Source organism: Artibeus jamaicensis, unplaced genomic scaffold (assembly GCF_021234435.1).
Source record: "Artibeus jamaicensis isolate MK-2021 breed Jamaican fruit bat unplaced genomic scaffold, CSHL_Jam_final contig_519, whole genome shotgun sequence".
In the NCBI taxonomy this organism is placed as follows: Eukaryota; Metazoa; Chordata; class Mammalia; order Chiroptera; family Phyllostomidae; genus Artibeus; species Artibeus jamaicensis.
In genome coordinates this window covers 12073643-12095400 of record NW_026521871.1, presented here as the reverse complement: position 1 = coordinate 12095400, position 21758 = coordinate 12073643, and the positions used below count along the sequence as shown (strand labels likewise).

General features: G+C 44.7%; 1 protein-coding gene across 11 annotated transcripts in view; it reads left to right on the top strand.

Annotated features, from left to right (window-relative positions):
- Positions 1-21758, top strand: part of CACNA1D (calcium voltage-gated channel subunit alpha1 D) — a 313594-nt gene that overhangs the window by 170154 nt on the left and 121682 nt on the right. For 5 of the 11 annotated variants that reach the window (XM_053669278.1, XM_053669277.1, XM_053669276.1 and 2 more), the window contains exons 5-8: positions 1882-2024; positions 6515-6667; positions 7198-7391; positions 13769-13872. In XM_053669278.1, coding sequence (XP_053525253.1) covers positions 1882-2024; positions 6515-6667; positions 7198-7391; positions 13769-13872 — 594 coding nt within the window. Of the gene's footprint in view, positions 1-1881; positions 2025-6514; positions 6668-7197; positions 7392-13092; positions 13197-13768; positions 13873-21758 lie in introns of those variants that run through there. The other 6 variants (XM_037134649.2, XM_053669279.1, XM_053669281.1 and 3 more) reach the window with 2 other exon arrangements.

The window sequence follows — 21758 nt, the reverse complement described above, 5'->3', positions numbered from 1 at the left end:
ATATTTTTTTGGTTGGAGGTGGTGGTGAAGGGAGTGGAATTACCGAATATTGGAATGGGAAGGGGGTGGAACTCTGGGTCATTTAATCCAGTTTTCTCGTTTTACAGAGGAAACTGAAACCGGGGAAGTGAGGGCCTTGCTTTAATGCCTCCTGGCTCTGAGGTAGGGAAGCCAGCCCTGACCCTTCCCACTCCTGGCTGTCTGGAAATGGCAGCCAGCTTCCCTGTCCAACTCAGGCTCCTCTGTGATGGGAGAGAGACATCATTCACCTGTTTTCAAGGACGTTGCTTAAGAATAGGGGATGAAGGACCATGAAGTATATATTGCCAACCACTGGTACTTGAAAGCTGTCTTAAGTTACCACCTGCATAAATTGCTTTCCTAACCCTTTGGGATGAAAATTCCCGTGGCTGCCACATTTTAGAAAAGTTTGAGGTTTTCTTTCTTCCCCTTTCTTTGTTTTTGAGAACCTGTGAACTGATTTTGGAGGGAGACCTTTTACTTTAGCCTTGCTGCAGGAGTTTATAGTAGTTTAAAGAAACTATGCTAATGAGAGAAACCTGTCATCTGAAGCTTTGAAAAGGTAGAGACCTGACTTATCTCCTCCTCCCTCCCCCCACTGGGTTCATTGCTAATTGCTGTAGTGTTATTAAAACAAATGACTGGTCTTTTAATGCCCCAGAAAGACAGGGCTCTGCCAGATCGGGACTGTAAATCAGACCACCCTGTATTTTATGGGCTTAGTGTCTTGGCCGTCCAGAGGCGTGCCAGTGGGGGCAGAGTTTCTGCTTTGGCTGCTAATTAAACTTCAGAAACCTTTCCTTTGTTCCTGGGCCAGTCACTCCCACAATCTGATTGGCCAGAGTTGATTCTATTTGAAACTGGCAAATTTATATTTATTCTGAAAAACAAGCAACAATTCCAAAGAATAAATGTTTATTTGAAAGAGCAAAAGTGACTGTCAAATAAGCAGATTGCCTGAAAATAGCTTTATCCACAAAACCTTCTGAGAGTAGGAAAAAATTTGTCGTGCCTGCCAGATACAATGTTATTCACATTTCAAAAGAGAAAAACTATATTAATATCTTAGGTTACTGCCTTTGGCCTTTGTATAGCTTCTTAACATCTGTGATTTACATCACTGTGCAAACATCCCTATGAGGGTGGAGCCGGTATATAATATAGCAATTAAGATTTGGGACTTTGAAGGCAATATTCATGCACTGATTTATTCATCAAATGTTTGTGAGCATCTCTAACATATCAGGAACTGTTCTAAGCACTAAGCTTGAAAAGACTAAACAAACAAATAAAGAAACAGATTAAAATTCCCTGCTGCTGTGGAGCCTGCATCCTGGTACGACCAACATACCTGGATTCATAAGTTAAGTTTTGCCACTAGCTTGGTGAACTTGGGTGTGTTACTTGTTCTTGTGAAGTTTGTTTCCTCTCGTGTAAAATGGTGTTAGTAATAATTCCTACTGCATAATACTCTATGAGGATAATGTATGTAAAGTGCCTAGCACATGGTGAGTGCTTATAAATGGTAGTAGTCGTGAGTACTGTTGTCATTGTTTCTGTTGGTGCACTTCCATTTGTTGTCCTGGACCCCCAGTGAGCCCCCTTGCCCATGGGGACTGACTGGCTTGAGGACATTCCATTGGCAGGGAAACAGGAGTGCAATCCCTGACCCGCATCTCGTTAGACATGGGGGTGGCTCTCAGGATTCACAGCTTGGCTCCTGCCTTGACCTTGCTTTCTCTTTGTTTAAGCAGCGGCCACACAGAATTAGCGTTTGTTCAAAAATAACTACTATTATCATCCTGTTTTGCTTCCCTGGGAGACAGACTCTAACATTTCTTCCTCTTCTTCTTCTTTCAGATTGTTTAGTGTAATTTTGGAACAATTAACCAAAGAAACAGAAGGCGGTAACCACTCTGGTGGCAAATCGGGAGGCTTTGACGTCAAAGCCCTCCGCGCCTTTCGAGTGTTGCGACCACTTCGACTAGTATCGGGAGTGCCCAGTAAGCACGTTTTGTTTCCTAAAGCCAGGATTTTGTTGGTTTTTTCCTTCTGGGTGGGTCTCAGGATTACGAAACGGGTGCTACAAGGTGAGTTGCTGTGTACCAGCCCGGGGCTCTGCGGACGACCTGGGAGGCCTTTGCGGTTTGCAGTCCACTTTGGCTTATGTTGTCACTCTGATCTGAGAGCCCTGAGAGGGACTGGCAGTGATGAGCCTTCCTGATTTCGTAAGAGAGACAGTCTTCTCTTGCAGAGAGCTGGAGTGGTGGCATGAGGCCTTGAGCAGTCCTGATTCTGATCGGGTTTTTCTTCTGTGACAGCACACGGGCCATCTCCTCCTCCCACTCCCAGGCCTGCCCTCTGAAAGTAGTGGCTTATGTAGATGAAGGTGTTGGAGTGAAAAGTCACTGCCTTTTTTCAAAGTGAGAGCAACGGGGGGCTGGACTCCGGAAAACTCAGCTCTCCACTCTTAGAAACCGTGCTGTCACTCTCTGAGGGAAGACGTGAATGCTTTCGTGTCCTCCCCTAGACGTAGGGCACAGTAGTACCTGCCTGAAGGTGGTTTGAAGACCGAAGGAGATACCGCAGGGGGAGCCCCAGCACAAGGTCCGGAGCACAGAGGAGACCCTCAGGGGTGAGAGATGTTATCATCATCCACCTGGCCATGACACCTGTCTGTGCCAGGTCCTAGTGTCTTCTGGCTGCAGACCTCCGGGCCAGGGCAAGTGCCACCTGAGTGGGAGCAGATGTCCTGTCTGTGCCCTGGCCAGGAGATGCAAACTGATGCTTTCTTGATCAGCATGGGGTGCTTCACTGGGCTCTGTCTTTGATAGGACACCCTCTTTGGACACTTCAGAGGGCAGATGTCCTAGCACCTTTCCAGGGGCTGCTGTGAGGTGGCTGCCTGCTTGCTTCCAGCTGGACGAAGGATGTGGGCCTGCAGCGGACTTGTCTTGCACAGCTCGGAAAGCCGTCAGAAGAGCACAGATCATGGTTTTGCTCCTCCAGAAATTCTTTGTGAATTTTTATTAAACCTGTTGGTGCTCAGAAGGCACCAGAAATTCTCTGGAAGAAAAAGAGATTTCCAAATTTAACATTTTTAAATGTAGGAAGTGGTGTTTTATGTGTACTTGTTTTTCCAGATGGTTCATTTATTTTCACTGAAAAAGATCAGTGCAAGTCAAAACCACAAACTGTCTGGAAGCAATTGAGGAAAATAGAAATACCTTGGAAATGACTGGCTCTGTTACGTGTAAGGTGGTTACACGAGAAGTCCAGTGAGCAAACATATTCTTTCAGATTTAGTTGTTACAGCTTAATCTAATTTCAAAGTAACCACGACAACCCTCCTCCCCCCCTCCCAAAAGAGCAGATGACAGGACAGCCAGTCTCTGCTGTGCTGTGAGCAGACAGACGCCTGGGTGCCGAGGCCTCAGGAGTGTGCGTCTGGCCGCCGAAAACTCAGACCTCACACGGAGCTGCTTTGGCTCCCTTGTCTTACGAGGTTGTCACTAAATGACTGGTCCTGAGCACCTGGATCGTCTCGAGAACCAGTTTTAAACTGTATTTCTTTCTTCTCCCACCCAAAATATCACTTTGCAACTTGACCGAGGTCTGCATCACGTTCTCCCATGGGTCAGTGAGGAGAAACAGGGATATGAGTCTTGTGTGAGGACTTTTTAGCTCGTATTTTAACTGCCCTGGGAGGGAACACCCAAGTCTCTCATCAGACACAAATGGGCTTTGGGGAGAGGGGTTTGGGGCTCTGGGTCATGCTGTTTTCCATGGGGGTTGGTGACTGTGGCCCAGTGATTTCTTCTCAAGTACCTGAAACTGTTAAAAATGCCTGGGAAAGTTTGACTGGTTACTACACTTATCTGGGAATTGTCTAGTCATTTCTAAAGAGAGTTGAGGCTGTCCTATAAGACAGGATGTTTTGTGTGCATGTGAATATATATTCATTGAAGTGGAAGGTAAAAAAATGCATGTTTCAAAAGATGGTATGATAGTTCAGACATTTGCAGAGTTTTACCACCCACACTCAGTTAACTAATAAGCATTTACTGGAATCCTAGACCATTAAAGTGGAAAAGAACCCCACAGAACACCCCATCCAACAGCATCACTGTTTAGATTAGGGAGCTGAGGCCTGTCAAGGGGTATTGACCTGTGCAGGTTCCCAAGGCTAGTGGGTGGCCAATGAGGGCCAAACCCACAGCCTCCTAGTTCCTGGCCCAGGGTTCTTTCTACTTCATCCCTCTGCCCACGTATCAGAGCCCTGTGAGATCTGTATGAGCACAAATGGACAATATACAAAGGCGCCTAATGTCATGAAAGTATGCAATTCACATTAAGGTACATTTTCATGCCCTGGCTGGGTGGCTTGGTTGGTCGGAGCATTATGCCATACACCAAAAGTTTGTGTGTTCAGTTCCTGGTCAGGGCATATATGTAGGTTGCAGGTTCAAGCCCCAGTCAGGGCTTGAATGGGAGGCAATCTCACATCAGTGTCTCTCTCCCCCCCCCACCCTTTCTTCTGTCTCTCTAAAATCAATGAAAAAATATAAACAGGTAAGGATTAAAGAAAAAGATACAAACGTCATTACCTTGTAAACTTGGCCAATGTAAAATGCAGGAGAAACTTAAATATGTTTGTGAAACATGGCTCACTGCCACAGACTTCAGAAGAGCTAACTGCTGAATGCAGATTTTGGATGGCCCATCCATGTCTGAAAAAGAAAACCCTGTCCAAGTAGATTAAAGCAGATGTTTTCCCCTATCTGGTCTTTCTAGAAGGTGAAAACTTTAACAGTCATCTTATTGATCATTGTTTTTCAAAAGAAACCATTTGGGTATTTAAATATCTGAAGGCAGAACCTAAGATTTTGGTCATAATGGGAGACTTGGAAAGATGGGCTCTTGGTGAGTGTGAAACCCTTCCCTCGGTCTTCCCTCCCCATTCAGTCCGTACCTTTCCCCTGTCTTCCTTACCACTGCTGGTAAGTATTCTTCTCTCAACTTGGTGTATTCGGATTTCTAACTTAACTCCAGCATTTCAGCTTATATCTTTCATGTGTTGAATATGTATTGGGGGAGTGAGAAGATATTAGAAGAGGGCACTTTGAATAAGGGTGCGACAGTGGGGGAGATGGGAAGGGAAGGAGAACAGAGATAGAGGAAAAGAGTGAACTATGCCGAGCAGAAGCTGTGGTCATGGGGTGGTGGGAAGAACACAGGACACTAAACATGGGAGTCAGGTGCTAGTGTGACTTCTGGTTTCCTGCCCATCAGTGTTCCCTGGTCTTCTGCCTCCTTCCATCCAATCCCAGTCCTGAGTGTTGCCCCACCTGCTATCCCTGTTTCCATTATCTTTTTCTCTTCCTGTACAGTGGCTCTGAGTGTTACTCCGTGGATAGTTTCCCAGTTTTCATGTTCCTTCCTCATCTCTCAAGTGGGGTGGGGGGTTGTTCAGCTGTAGGATGCTTCCCTCTTAATGCTACGCTGATGATCAAACTCACTGGGTCTAAGGTTGTTCTCACCCCCTCCGTCCTTTGCCCATCTCCTACCTCCCTCATTCTGGGAGAGGCTCCTTTAGACATGCTTTTTATTTGTTCAGATACTGGGATTTGCCCCCATGGCCCTGCCTTATAGGTGCATTCTTCTCCCTTAAACTCTGTTGCTGACTTCCGGTCTCCTCTACTGCTCTTGCCTGCTGCTGCCCTGTTCGTATTCCGAAAGAGGCTGCTTTTTTGCTCATGGACCAAAGTCTGGTCCTGTAACCCAGATTCAAAACCTGGAGCCACCTAACTGCAATCTGCTTTTCCTTCCACTGTGCGCCTACCAGCCAGGGCTCCCCACCCTCAGCCCATAATGTGCTGGTTCACTTCTTTGCTTTCGGAGCCCTCTCCCCTCTGCCTGGTGTAGCCTCTCACTCACCCACCTCTGGAAATCCGCTCTCCTTAGACCTGCCAAGAGGGAGGCTGCTGCCTTGTCCTCTCTCCTCTCCCCACTCAGCAGTAATGTTTTTATCCCTCTGTAATTGTAACTGATGTTACTCATACAGCATCTGTGAGCTACCTTTAATTTGTGCTTAATTCTTATGTCTCCTAAACACAATCTCTTTGAGGGAATGCACTTTATGTAATACATCCTCATGTTTCCCAAAGCACTACCCTTATGCTTGTCGCATGATAGATGTTCAAGGAATTTTGCTGAGTGGATGAACAAATGCATAAATGAATGACTGGCTTTGATATTGGACAGTCCCCTCTCTGGGCCTCGTTATTTCATCCGTCAAGTGAAGGAGTTGGATTAGATGATCTTTCATCTTCTTAACTTTTCCCACATTCAGATTTAATGCTAATTAAAAGCTTTGAAATATTTCTCTGAGTTTTATTACTGTGTGTCATGCAGAACAGGCACCGTTAGGACATATATGTACATCACTGAAGTTTCTTCCTGGCTCACAGACTTCTCTCTCTCTCTCTCCTAGGTTTACAAGTTGTCCTGAACTCCATTATAAAAGCCATGGTTCCCCTCCTTCACATAGCCCTTTTGGTATTATTTGTAATCATAATCTATGCTATTATAGGATTGGAACTTTTTATTGGAAAAATGCACAAAACGTGTTTTTTTGCTGACTCAGGTAAGTAATGAAAATGGTAGGTAACCCAACTTAAAATTAAAAAAAATTTTTTCTTCCAAACAACTTTTGTAGTTTTGGGAAAATCTAAAACCAAATAAGAGTGAGGGGGAAAAAAAAAGAGACAAATGTACCAGTAAATGTACTGAACTAGTTCCTGGTGTGAATTGTGTTCAGCATAAATGAGAATTTAATCTCCTTTTCTGTCCTTGTTTCCCATGTATTGTGTCCTGGCAAACAAGATGAGGGACCTCCAAAACTAGAACATGAGGTGAATCAGTCGTGTTGTTCTATATAGCCTTGAGAAAGGTGCTCTGAGTGAGCCCAGAGGAGAGAGTGGTGATTCTGAGTACAGGAAACCGCAGATTCTATGGAGGAGGGACTATGTGGAGTGGACATTGAAGGACAAGTGGGATTGTGGGACAGCAGAGCTGGGAGGTAGGGCATTGCAGGCAAGGGTACCTGGCTTGCTCAGCCTTGGTTTTCCTGCTGCTCATCTCTTGAGTAGTGAAGCCTTCTTGCTCTGTTTGCAGATATCATAGCTGAAGAGGACCCGGCGCCGTGTGCGTTCTCAGGGAATGGACGCCAGTGTACCAACGGCACAGAGTGTAGGAGTGGCTGGGTTGGCCCAAACGGAGGCATCACCAACTTTGATAACTTTGCCTTTGCTATGCTCACTGTGTTTCAGTGCATCACTATGGAGGGCTGGACAGACGTGCTCTATTGGGTAAGCTCTATTGACTCTGCTGAGAGAGTCAGTGGAGTGTTCTTTCTTTGGATAACAGTGTTGCATTAGCTAGAGCCACTGAAGAGTTGGCTGAAAAAGAAACCCTGGAAGTCAGTTCTTTGGGAAGGGGAGCAGACCCTCTCTTCACTCAGCAAGACTCCTCATCTTCTCCCCCTCAGGGCTTTAGTTTCCATCCTAGACAGCAGGATGCATAATGTTGGCCCCCTCCACTCCCCAGGGCTGCCTAGTAGTCCCTTTTTGGACAAACCCTAGAAGGCCACGACTGTTCTCATTCAGTTGTTAGAGAGCCAGGGGTTATTTCCCAGGTTTAGAGGCTTCAATGAGCTAAAATTGATCTTTTGCGCAAAAAGACAAGTTATTTTACTAGAATTCCAAACAGAAGATAGGGAACATAAATTGCATTCCTTTCATGCTTCCCATAACTCAGCACAGCCCTAAAGCCAAAATGGGTTTTTCCCTATTATAATATTACCTTGCATATTCAATATTATATAAATCAGCCTAGCACAAGCCCTTATCTCTCTCTCTCTTCCTTTCTTTGTGGAGCCAGAGAACTCCAGCAGAGAGGGTAGAAATGGAGTAGGGACCCATCCAGTGTGTCGTTGGATGGACAAAACAAGTGGACACTGTTTTGATGGCTAGGGTCTGGCTCTTGTTCCTGACAGCGCCAGAAGGGTTTGCCATAATTTTAATCACCATTTCCCAGAGCTGAGTTTGTTTGTTTCTTTGGTAGAATGTGAGAAAGCTCACAAAAGTTTAGAAATTATTTTCCATGTCACAGAGTGGCTGGGAAAAACAGCTGATGTGCAGATTTTGAGCCTAAGCCCAAGTCCAAATGGGATTAACTAGGATCCCAATAATGACTTGTTAAAAGGTAATTTGTAATAAAATACTTCTTGAATGTGGGCAGTCTCTAGTTAGGAGGCCTACAGATCGAAAAGTAGCTTCTGACAGAGTAGCTTCTAAATTTTAGACACTTTACAGGATTCTATATTGTTCTGTAGCTTCAGAGAACATAGCGTCTAATGGTCATAAGTAGGTTTTTGCTTCCCTTCACCAGTGAACACCACACTTAGTAGGTGCCCCTATCTGTAAAGAAGGTATGTTTTTATTTTCATCTCCAAATTGCGTGTCTACTTTGGTAATAAGGTTTACGTATCACCAACATGTTATATCTTGCTTCCCCCCTTCCCTCACTGTCACAGGGGCGCGTGTGTGTCTGTGTGAGTATGCACATGTCATTTCTGTCCGTAAGGCAATGCCCTTCGTGAGGAGGAACAGGAAGGAGATTATATGGATGAGCCAAGACCATGGTCATGCAAGGGGACCCTCAAATTAAGTAGAGGGTTTGTTTTCACTATTATCATCTAAAAAGTTGCAACTTCTAGTTAGATTAGCTGAGGTCTCACTTTCAGTCTTCCCTTGAAATTTCTAATAAATAGAAAAAGCATCACCCAAACAGCCCAAACTCTGATCTTCTCCCAAACAGTACAGCAGACAACATTTTGATTTTTTAAAGAAATAAAATCTGTGACTCCTCTCAGCTCCATTGTTCTCTCTAGTCGTGGTGAATTGTTCATTGCTGATCCAACACATCTTGACTAGTGGACAATTTTGTGTTTTATGTTATATTTCTGTACATCCTCCCATGACAGTTTCCTATTGTCAAGCAAGTGAAACCTCTGGGAGTGCGAGGAAGGCTGAGAAGACACGCACCCTTAAGCAAGTCTCCACTTGCTGGCCCGGGGACCTTTAAGTATCACCTAATAATTTTCATCTCTGTTGTTAATATGACGGCCAATAATTTGACAATGTAACAATTATATTGTCTATGAAATACATGGCATCTTTATTCTGATGGAGGACTCATGTAACTTATCAACACTATCCCAGTCTGTATCCCTTTATAGAAAGTCTGCAATGTTGAAAATGGAAACAGTGGAATATCGAGAGCCATGGAACATCCCCAGGGTCCTATAGCAAGTAATTGTGGTCCTTGATGTAGAATGGAGGTGTACAGACTTTTATAAGGGGCCAGATAATAAAAGTATTTGGCCTTGCGACCATTACGTCTGTGTCATAAGTACTCGGTTCTGCTTCCTGCCCATGTTGCTAGAAGCAGCCACAGACAACATGGAGACAAACGAGGTGACTCTATTCCAGTGAAGCTTTTTTAATGGACAGTGAAGTTTGAATATTGTACAATATTCATGTGTCTTGAAGTATTCTTCTGATTTTTTTCAACCATTTAAAAATGTAAAAGTCATTTTTAGCTCAAGGGCTATACAAAAGCAGGTGGCAGGGTGGGTTTGGCCTGCAGGTCAGTTTGTTGACCCCTGGTCTAGACTGCAATGCAGTACTCTTTTTCCCTTCTAGAACACCTGGGGACAGCTCAGTAACATCTTCCAGAGTGTTCACTGAGATCTCAGTCTCTGAAACACATCAGATTGTTTTCAGTTGTTTGTTGATTGCTTTTAGTAACTCATCATGGAGATGGGCAGGAGCCCAGGCACGAAGCCTTGCCTTCTTAATATGTTTTGGGCCACAGTCAGCTTGGAAGCCACAGATCATAACATCCTGTGTTCCAGAACATGCCATTCTTGCCCAGCACAGTGCCTGGCACAGGGCAGGTGCTCAGCCGGTGCTAATTACTATTACTCTTCAAGTGTGTAATCCCATTGCCTCAGTGGAGATGGCCCATGTTTAAATACCAATCTTTATCCACGGCTAGGATATTAAGGAAGCAGCTTGAGAGGTAACTAAGAAGATTAGATTTTAAATATTGACGGCAAGCAAATGTCTCAGTCCTTCAGGTGTTTGTATGTGGTGGACAAAGTCCTTGCCAGGGATTGTGTTGCATCTTGTCACATTCAGTCGGTGTTCAAAAGCTCATTGATACCTCTGCTCTCAAGAGAGCCTGGTCTTGCGAAGGAAAGAACAGGTGGGCCCAATATGCAGAAAGATTGATTTAGAACAAAACCACATGGTTGTGTAGGGAGTGGGATTATTAACTTCTGGTGGAAAAAAGTTACTTTGCAGAGCTCTTCTATAAATTGAGTTCTGTACACATCACTAAGCTGTATCTGATCCACACGTACTTGTTGGCCACAGAGGCAGAAGGAGGTAGTGCAAAGAAACAGCAGTGAGGCTGGGATAGGGCTGGGTTTGTGCCCTTGGGGAGGTCCCTGAAACTCTTTGCTCTTAAATTTTGTTGTCTATAAGATGCAGAGCAAGACCACATAATCCATTTTTTTCCCTTCAACTCAGAGGAAATGTTTTTGAATGGAAGAAATTAAAATAGTATTGGTTTCAGGAGAGAGCTAGCCATATAAATCTTTTATGGCCTGTTTCCTTATCACCAAGCTCCTATGAAGGTGCCAACTGTCAGACTCTATTAGGATATTCTCATGGTCAAGTTGATCATTGACTTCATTCCAGGTACGGTCCCTGGGAAATTCCTGTCTAGCTTGCCTTTCTGTACTTTTTTTCAGAGCTCAGGGGAGCTACAACCAGTATCCCGTTTTGGTAGTGTTTCCAACAGTTAGACAAGACTGAAAGCTTCAGGTTGGCCTTTAATTGGAAGGAAACATAAGTATGCATTTCAACCTTTGAAGTAAAAGAAAACTGAAACTCAATAGAATATTATTTCCTGGGTACCAGGTGACTCCATATGATGACTTTGACATACAAATTAAAAAATTAATGTAAATTGAAATGCTTCAGCTCATGCCAATTTCTCCATTGTTGATAAAGACTGTGCAGACAGAATCCCAAGCAGAGTCTCTCTTTTCATGTGGGTATTTTGGGGGATAGCTTGCCAGTTCCAACTTGTCCTTCGTATAGGGTAAGTTCTAAGAAATACTAGCCTCTGAAAAGAGACTGGGTTGAGAAGGCTTAGTTGGGAGAAGGACTGCCCCTTATAGCTTGAATTCTGTTTCTCTTTTCCAACTTCTACAGATTTAGAGAAAGTCTCCTGTGGCCTTTGTTTGGCTCTAGCCTTTCCTCAGCCCACTGCCTTTGCAGAGGTGTAGAAAAGTGAGGTCTCCTGGTGGGAGTCCTGCACCTGAACATTTATCTCCTAGCCTGTGAGCTTGCTCTCCCTTGTCACACACCCATCTGTTCCGACAGAGAGGTCCCTGTGGAAGGTCCTGACTCCTGGCTGGGCTGTGGCCACTACACCAGGCAGCCTGTTTCTTGTCCTCCACACACGGGTTTTTAAGTCAGTTTGGGGGTGTAGTTGCTTTGGAAGAATTACCCTCTGCCTTCCTGCCAAAATTAGTTTATCCAGCTTAATTAGATCAACAGTTGCAGCCATGGCCTTGGCTCATTCATTACTCTGATTGCCAATGTAAGATGTGCAGACTGATACGAGTTCTATTAAGCACATCAGTTTTCATGTGGCCAAAACAGGTGTTTCATAAGGGATTTAATGCTCTTTCCTTAGACTTCAGCAACAGATGTTAGGTGGTCTTTTGAATGGTTTTTCTTTCTTTCTTTTTTTTTTTTGTTTCCTGTGTGGCTTCTGCATGAGGCAAACTGAAATGCATGAGCCTCATTCTGTAAAGCTAAAACCTGGAGCCACACAACACGGAGGAAAGCACATGCTTAAAGGCTAAGGGCTTGCGCCTGTGAGGCACAAGCCACAAATCCGCCCAGATTATGTATAGTTCCTGCCCAGCCAGGCCTGGAGTCATTCATTCTGTCCCCGACTGATCCTTCACGTCTCCTTCCTGGGAGAAACGTTCGCCCAGTTTGACAGTGACCTGCGCTGTTGGAAAGTCCCATCCAGCATGGACCTTGAAGCCCCTGTTTGCTCTGGCATGAAAGCCGCTCCTGACCAGGTCTCTCCTGCGCCTGTCAGGGAGGCCATATCTGACTGCCTTGTTTCAGCTTATCCCACAAGTAGGGGAAGGGATTCCTCCAGACTGGCTAGTCAGCTCACAGCTGAAGCCAAGCCGAAGCCAGCTTCATCTAGGTCCAAGAAAGGTGTGGGGGATAAGGGCTTTTTCCTTCCCCTGGGTCCTTCCTGTGGTGCGGTCATAAATATCTCATTCCCAAGGGCGCCCTTGAGTATAAGTCAGCTAGCTGACTTCTGAACACTTGTCTACTTTGCATTAGTTTAGCTGTGCTTGCACTTACTGATTGAGGGTCATCCGGATTTAGGTTAGGTTAGGTCTCCTTGGAGAGCTTGACTTCCAATGGGAAGTTATTATTTTAGGTTTTTTTTTTTAAGAATTGAATTTATAGAGTCCAATGTTGCCAATTTATCTCTGTAAGACTTTTCCACCATCACAAATTTTAAAAGCAAAAATAGTACTAACAACTTGGTTAGAGAAAATAGTTTTCAGCTAAGCACTAGTTTTGTCCTCTGCCAAGACCTTTTCTGAAAAATCCCTTATCAAGGCAGCTTCCTTGTGAGGAAGAGCCCACATCCCAGCTGATTTCCCTACTGGTGGCCAAAGTTAGCTCTTATTTGCCCTGAGAGCTGTGATGACTGTGTGTGTGTGTACATGCACATGTTGGGAACATAGAATGAATATGTTTTGGCTACTGTTGTCTCCGATTTGAATTTAAGTAAATGTTTCGTTAAATGTATAGAATGCTGTCTCTAATGTGATCCTCTCTCCTTACTAGATTTTCTTATTAACCCGCTCCTGTGAGACCATCTTATTTCTTACAGATGAATGATGCTATGGGATTTGAATTGCCCTGGGTGTATTTTGTCAGTCTCGTCATCTTTGGGTCATTTTTCGTACTAAATCTTGTACTTGGTGTATTGAGCGGGTAAGCTACACCTCTTTCATCTTGAAAGCAGAGTCCCGAGGACAGTTGCCAAGACCACACAGGCTTTGCTAGATGGGGGCCGCCGGGTGGGTGCCAAGCGCTCTGCACGCCCTCCAAGATGCTTTCTTTCCCGCAGAGGCTTCCCGAATCACCATGTTTCCTGGAACTTCACCAGCTGTTAAGAAAGAAACCTATAGAGTCGTTATTGACCAGAAATTAATCAGTGTTGTTGCTTGGGATTTAAATAATTTTCGTTGCTTGTCTTTTTGTCTATTCTAAAATGAGATAACATTTGTAATTGCTTTATTGGTCTGGATCCAAATATATAATGCAGATTAATTGGTACAAAACAGTAGGTAAATGAGCTGGTCCTGGCCAGCTTTTTGTCGGCCACAGAATTCAACAACAGGACTTGTCCTTATTTGAAGACAAAAAAATGAAAGGCCCGAGGTGGGGTCTCCTTCCTGGGAGCGCTAATCTTCCATCAAAGCCCCAGTGGTCTGGCAGCTGCTCCTGGGGCTCCGCTCTTTAGTAAATAGATAACTGATAACTGATCTCCTTACATTTTACAGGTAAATGATGCGATAGGATGGGAGTGGCCATGGGTGTATTTTGTTAGTCTGATAATCCTTGGCTCATTTTTCGTCCTTAACCTGGTTCTTGGTGTTCTTAGTGGGTAAGCAGTTGGATCCATGTTGCACATTCTGCCCCGTGTGAGGTGGCTCTGCGTGTCCCCCAGCTGCCCTGTGGCTCCTCTGCATGCGTGTGGACTCTGGTGCCCCCTCTGTGTGTTGCTTTTGGATTGAACTGTGATTCTTTCTGCCTGTATCTGTCTGTGAGAGTCTGTGTTTCTGATGCTTGTCAACCACTACGAATTTGATGAAACGTTCCCCTGAAGCCAGTTATGTTCATTTGCTGATGTGCAGAAGTGGATTAGTAGTGAGGAAAAAGAGTCCCAGTCCTGGTCTTCCCCAGGAATGAGCATCTTTTATGGTTTTATTCACATTGGTACATAACCTGGCCCTTTGAAATAATGTATATTTCCAGGGTGTTTCTGATTTTATTGTGAAGGAGGAAGAAGTCTCGATTAGCACATAAATACTGAACAAATTTCAAAATCCTGCATCCTTCAGATTGGGATCATTTATTAGCTTGGTTTCCTGCCTCTGTTCCGCTGAGGATTTTTCCTCTAATACATTTTTAATCTTAACTGGTAGAATCTTTCTTTAATGCAGAGTAATAATCAGCTTTTGGACATATATATGTCTTTTAGTCTTATCGTAGTCCTTGTCACTCAGTCCCCATTTTTGGAATTACATTTTGTTTACCACCTCAGGTCTGTGATTGACCCTCTGTAGAGAGGGCCTGGGGGAGGCTGGCTCAGGAAGGGGACTTCTGGGGTGTCTGGGCTCTGCCCTGCCTGTGGTGGTTGCCCCAGAGCCCCTCAGGGCAGCCGTGCATCCTCACCACCCCGCAGTTGCCCTAGAAAGGGGAGCACATACGCCAGGGTAGGGAGCCAGGACTGTCTAGGCGCTTTCAGAAGCAGCTCCAGCTGGGAGAGCGTAACTGTTGGTGGAGGTGTGGGGAGGGGGGTGCCGGAGTGCGACTGGGGGCCCCCGGAGGTGCCTGTCTTCCCAGAGCCTCCGTTTGCCTCTTTTCCTCACTGAGCCCAAACGTCCTCAGGAAATACTGTTGGTGGACTTGTTTCCAAGTGAGTTTATCTTCTTCGAGTCACTCACTTTATCTTCCTGTTTCGGAGCTTGTCAAGCTTGTATCTTAGAGAAGTGATGTCTTCATATAACGCTGAGTCCATGCAGAGACCTTTATTGTATTTTTCACAGCACTGCCTTTTCCAGAGCAGACAGCTGAGTCCGTGTTCCCTCTCTGCTGCCTTTTTTTCATCCTTCTTGTAACCCCCTGCCTGTTTTCAGGGGGGAAGGATTTTGGAATTCTCCTTGATTGAGTGTGGCTCATGTGAAGGCTCATCTAGAAATGGCCCCAAGGGCTGTGCCCCACAGTGAGAGGAGTGGCGGGGTGGGGGGTGGGGTGTGGCAGCGTACCAGTCCTCTACCCCCTACCAAAGAAAGCTTCCTTCTACAGAGAAGTGTCTCCTCAAGCCCCCTGTTCTTCCACTTAAAACTTTAAAAGTGCCTGCCTCCTAATGACCCTCCTTTGGCCTCAGGTTGGTGTTGGGATTGTAAGGATGGAATTTATCCCTGGGGAAATAGCATGGTGCTTAATTTTGCCTCAGGAACAGCCTGTACAAAGTTAACAGCAATTCTGTTGTGAATTCCTTGGCATCTCATGTCTCCTAAACCCAACCAAACCGACTGAGGCCATGGAAACCACTAATTTTAACAGTGCCGGTGACATGCCTTATCTCCGAGCTTCGAAGAGCAGGCACCGCCGCCCTGGCATGATGTGGCAGCTCAAAACGGAGAGGAGGAGACAATGGGAGGGAGGGGCTCCTCATTAGAATGGCGGGCATTAAATATGCACCCCCCGGGGGGGTTTCCAAATCGGGGGTGGGGATAAAGAGGCACACAGCTGCATGGAACAGCCAGTTTGCTGAACTATATTTGGGGGGAAATAATCTAATTTACAAGTAATCTAAAAACATTTTTGTATCAAAATAAAACTAGAACTTTTATGAAGGAGAATGCAAATGACATGTGAATTTTAAAAGTAAAATCTAAGACTTTCTGGTGATTTTCACGGTCAGGGCACGTCCCCATGGGCTGCATTGGACTCTGCTCAGCCCGGAAGGCCACTGCGGTGGGAAACGCTGAGGGGTATTTTGTGTAAAGTAAGAACCACGCTGTGAGGCAGAGCCTTTCCCCCGTGTTGACTAAGTTGGCCAACGTTTCCCGAGTTTGGCCGCGTGCCGGGCTCTGGGCCAGAGGACGGGGTACCAGGATGTGTAAGACGCAGACGAAGACCCAGGGCTCAGTCATCGCCTGCTGGGACAGACTGCTGTGGTGCAGGAAGGCAAAGCCGGGGTTGAGGTGTAGACCCAGGGGCTGGGAGCTAGATCTTTTTAAAAAATTTTATTTATTGATTTGAGAGAAAGAGAAATATTGATTTGTTGTTTCATTTATTTATGCATTGATTGGTTGCTTCTTGTATGTGCCCTGACTGGAGATTGAACTTGCAACCTTGGCATATCAAGACAGCACTCTAACCAACTGAGCTACCCAGCCAGGGCTGTGAGCCAGATTTCAAAGGATGATAAGTTATCCACTCGAGAAACTTAGGAGGAGCTGGATGCTCCCACCTACGCTCGCAATTACCTGGGCTTCTCTGCCAGGTACCTACTCCCCCTGGGCTTTCCCTGAAAGCAACCAAAGATCAAAATGTGTCATGTGTATTCATCTTGTTAAAGCAAATTTAAAATATTTGCATTTTAATCTTAGGGTTCTTCACAGTGTTTTTATGGAACATTAGAGGGATAACAAAACCATAAGAATATAAATGTTACAAGGAAGAAAACTTACATTGCAAAGTCCCTTAGGGACCATCTGATTGATAGAAACATCGTCCCAAAAGCACTGAAATAAAAGCCTCCTGTTTTAGAAGTTTAAGACCACACCGTAGTCTTCTGATGAAGAACTGTGAAATGATAATACGTGTCTTTAAGTCTGTTAACCACTGGGAAATGATTTGTTTCTGCTCCTCGGCTCCTTCTCTTTATGTGGCCATGCCATCCTACTGGGTTCCCGAACCGACTTTAGGCTGCCACTTGATTCGCTGTGCGTTTTTAAAGCATGCTAAGATTGATGTTCTGGGAAAGTCTTTGGTGTTACAACAGACCCCTTTTCTCAAGGTGAGTATGAAGCGTACAAGCACCCGCCCTGCGCAGCCGAGCGGAACACAGAGGGAGACCTTCATCTCTGACCGTAGTGTTCTGTGGGAGGGGCCGAGAGTGTCAGTGACTCAGTTGCGGTTTCACATTAACTTGTCATTGAAGAGATGGTCCCATTATGACCAGCGATCAGAAAGAATGTGTCATTTAAATCTTCAGTTCAGACAGGTTACGCCTCCTGTCATGCTGGCTTTTTAGAAGCTTGATGATTTTTCACTTTTGAAATTGTTCACTTAACTCCTTGCCTCTGTTGAGGTTTATGTCAGTGAATAGGTAAAAATAAGACAGCATGTTAGTGTTTCAGTGCTTTGTTTCTTTAGAATCCCTGCCAGGTGTCCGGGGGAAGGGGGCGTCCTGGGCAGTGGGCTCAGTTCTTTACCTGCAGGACCTACCTGATGCTGGGCACACCTGCCATAAGCTAGAGTAGTGCTCAGTGGTGGGGTTCACACCCCGAAGATGGGACTGGGAAGTGAAGAGGGAGCTACAATACCTGGGTTCTGGTCCAGCCAGTGTCACACACTAGCTCTGGGACTTCGACTAGCAGCCCTGAGCCCTAGTCTCCTCATCTCTCAAACAGGGATGATCCCAGCATCCGCCTCCCCCACAGGGTGGCTGCCTTTAAATCAGGTAATGGCCATGACTGGTGTGGCTCAGTGCGTTGGGCCTTGTCCTGTGAGCTGGAAGGTCACCGGTTTGATTCCAGGGTAGGGTATATGCTTGGGTTGCGGGCCAGGTCTCAGGTTGGAGGCCTGTGAGAGGCAACTGATTGATGTTTCTCTCTCACATTGATGTTTCTCTTCCTCTCTTTCTCCCTCTTTTCCCCTCTCCCTAAAAATAAATAAAATCTTTAAAAAACTCACTTAATGAATGTAGAAGTGCCTCAAAAATATACAAAGGATTTTACTCATTTATTGTATCTGTATATTAAATCTATGAACCTCCTACCTGGGTGAAGTGGAAATAGCCAAAGGGGTACTTTGGAAAGTATTTAAAGTGTACCATTTTCTGAATTGCCCTGCAAGTGGCTGGAGAAGTGTACTTGGTGCACATGTTAATGCTGTGTTCTGTGCCCTCAAAGAGGAGGCTGTGGAGGTGCTGTGTCAGCTATAAAGGATTATGCAGCTCTGAATCATTGCATTTGACGTTCTTTCTGACAGTGATTTGTGGGGGCATAAATTGGGGGTAATGGCATTTCTGTAACACAGTGGTTAAACACACCAGCTTTAGAGTCAGATCCCCAAGATTTGCATCTTTGCTCTACATTTTAGCACATGAGACTTGGGGCAAATTATCTCTTTGAGTCTCACTTTTTTTTTTTTGTCTATAAAATGCAACTGATAATACCAATTGTGTAGAGTTGGATGAGGAATCAATGAGAAAAAGTGTCGAGTTCCTGGTCATTGTATTAGGAAGGCTCAAGTAAGAGTATATAAGATGGGGCTTGATGCAAAGGAAAATGTAATCAACTCAGTTCCTTTAAACCAATGAATAGTTATTGGCTAATAGTTAGTAGTAGTAGGTCTGTGTTAGTGAAAAGTAAAGTTTTACTTTTAAATGTTTTATTACATGCACGCTTGTATATGTGGTGATGTAGCCAGTGAGTACTAAGGGTTATTACTTCCTAAACCACCTGCAGGGCCTATTTAAAGAATAGATTAAAATCATTTGTAATTCACCTATGAATCCAAAGCTTTGGTGTTGCCAGCATCTTATGAAAAAATATTTGAAACACCTCCTTTCTTAAGTAGTCCTTAAGTAGTGTTGTTAGAAGATAAATGCTTTTTGTAAACCAGATTTTGTGACTTAGGATTGAATGTAGACCCAGCCCATGCCTACAAATTCAAAATCATTCAGCTCTAAATCAGTTTGTGTCTTTGTGTCCCAATAAGTTGCACATCTGCCAGGTCACTGGTTATCTTTTTAAGTCATTAATCCAATTTTATATTACTAGAGGCTTGTTTAGCCATTTTGAAGGGATTGGATTGAGGTGGGTGAAGCATTATGGAAGAGCCCTTTTCAGACCAGGTGATGGTCTGACTCTCACTGTTGCATCCTTCTGACACCGGTCTGGTTGCACCCGATGCCAGGGCCTGCACAGAGACTCAGGCCCGGCTGCTTTCCTCATGCAGCTGCTGGCACGTGGAGAATGGAGAGGGAAGGTCGTGGTGGCGGCGAGACTGTTAGTTGTATTGTTTCAGACTCTGCAGAACAGGAACAGGTTTGGGCATTGTGATCTGTACCCTGGTCCATTTAAATTCAAACCATTATGAGCCATGGTGAGTCAGAGACTTTCTCTGATTTCTTCCCCTTGGATATTGGCAAGAAGGCAAAATATATCAGAGTAGATGGTGGTTGTATTGCTTGCGAATGTTTTCTGAGTGGCAACATACCCTCTGGGAATAGGCACTGTTATAAATTATTCATGACTGGGATTGGATTTTGCTCTCATTCAATACTTTACCTCTGCTGATAGAAAAGGCACAGCAGAATTTGTTCCTGTACACACTCCTCTGCCATACTTTCATCTTAAAAGAGTAAACAAGTTGCTCACAACATTGAAAGACATACTGTTAGGTAATGGGGTAACAGGGCCATCGGTATGGCCTGTTACCGCAGTATTACAGAATAAAATCCTACTGAGTTCATGAGGTAATTTTGTATCTTGACCAGCAGACTAAAAAAACCCAAAGAAATGGTGGAGGGTTCTTTGTAGATAGTTCTTACAATAAAAAAATTATTGTAATTAGTGATGATCAGGTGGCCAGAATTCCAGAAAAAGGCACCCTTAATAATCACATAAAGCAAAATACTTCCCAAATTTTAGCTGGACCTGTCTTTGGCTTGTCTAGGCTACTATGCAAAAGACTAGTCCACAGTGTTGGATGTCTCTTTTCTTGAACTTGGAAGCAGTGTTGCGAGTGGGGTGGAATGCTGAGGGAGAGACCCACGGCCCTTTAGTAACTTCACATGGTTTGGCTTTGTTAGAACAAGAAGTTAAGCCCCGCTTTGGCTTCAAATGGAAGAATGCTGAATTTCCTTTCTCAAATAAAGAACCAAGTGAAACATGTATATGTACTTTTAAACACTGAACTTTCTTGTTGCAGAGTTAAGAGGCTGTCGGGGGTAGCTGACAGCTGGATCCTGGTGCTGTTGGTACTATGGTACCTGAAGTGCACAGTCTGGTAGCCACATCTGACATTAACAAGTGAGTGGTAACCTCTCTGCCGCTGGCTCGCAGCTACTGTTTCTATAGAAATGGCTGTTGGGATCAGTGGAAACGAGGTAAGTGAAAGTTTTCGCTGATCCTTGTTTCCATCAAGCTGACGTCTGTTTCCCTGGCAACAGCAGTGGACAGCAGCCAGGCACTAGCAACAGATTCAGTAGAGCTCTCTCACTTGTCAGCTGTGGCTATCATCTGTCCCTGACGAGTTCTTCTTTAAAAATCTTAGCACAGACCTCTGAGAATCCAGAAGGCACCTCTGGCCACATGTGCCCTCCTGGGCACCCATTTTGCTGGTGGAGAGCCTTGTGCTGAGCAGCTGCTCCATCAGCAGCCTCCCCTCCACTGCACTCTGGCTGGTGGATGTACAGTTCAGGAGATGGGGAGAGGTGGTTCAGGGCCTCCGTGTTGCAGGGAAGGCTGTTTAATCTGTTGATCCCAGGTCCTAGGAGAAGAGAATTCATTGCATTGCTTTCATGCACAGGCCCAGCTCTTCTTCATAAAGCCACCAGTACTTTAATGGTTGAAATTAAAGCCATAACTTTCCTGTGTTCCCTTTTCGATGGGTCGTGTTAACAGTTGCTATCACTTTTACAACAGAAGGGTTATTTATGAGTTTAATAATTTGACTTCTTGTGAGAAACATACTTGATGAAGGTCTCTAAGATGCTGTACTAGTATCAGCCTTATACCAGTTTTTTTTCCTCCTCCACTAAAACAGACTAATAAGAGACAGAAAAAATTTTTAGATAACATTTCTTTGTCTTAGACTTCTTAAAAACATGGCTTGAATTAATTCATTTAATGATATTTTTCAAGTGCCTGCCCAGTGGTAGTGTATTTGCCAAGCTCTGTACTAGGTTTTAGGGCTGCAGTGGTGAGACAAACAGAGTTCTTATTTTCATGAAGCATGTATCTAATGGGGGGAGACCAAAACTGCTAACTTCTATAAATTTTTGGAAAGGCAGTTACATGGTTCTGTGCGAATGTTTAACAGGCACAACTGATGTCTACGGCGTGAGGGGAAGTATCCTGGAGGAAGAGAAGGATGAATGAATAGCCATCATGGCCAGGCTAGGTGGGAGAAGAGGCTGGGGGGGAGAGTTCCAATCAGACGAAAAGCCCATACGGAGGCCACACTGCACCAGGAAGGAACAGAGGACACTGGAGAAACCGAGCAAGGCCAGGGTGGCGGGCAGCCAGGGGGCAGGGGGCGGAGGCAAGAGAAAAGAAGACGGCTGATCAGCAGAGGCCAGATCACGAAGGTCCTTCTAGACCGTGTCACAGACTTAGGTTGTTAGCTAAAGAGTAAGGGAATCCACTGCTGAATTTTAAGCAAGAATTAATATGATTTATAATTGTGTTATATAAAAATTACTTTGTGTTCTGATGTCTTCAGCTTACCTTTAAAAGCTTTAAAATAAGACAACTTTGCAGATGGATAGACAGTTGAATAGATAGGTGATAAAGAAAATGTAGA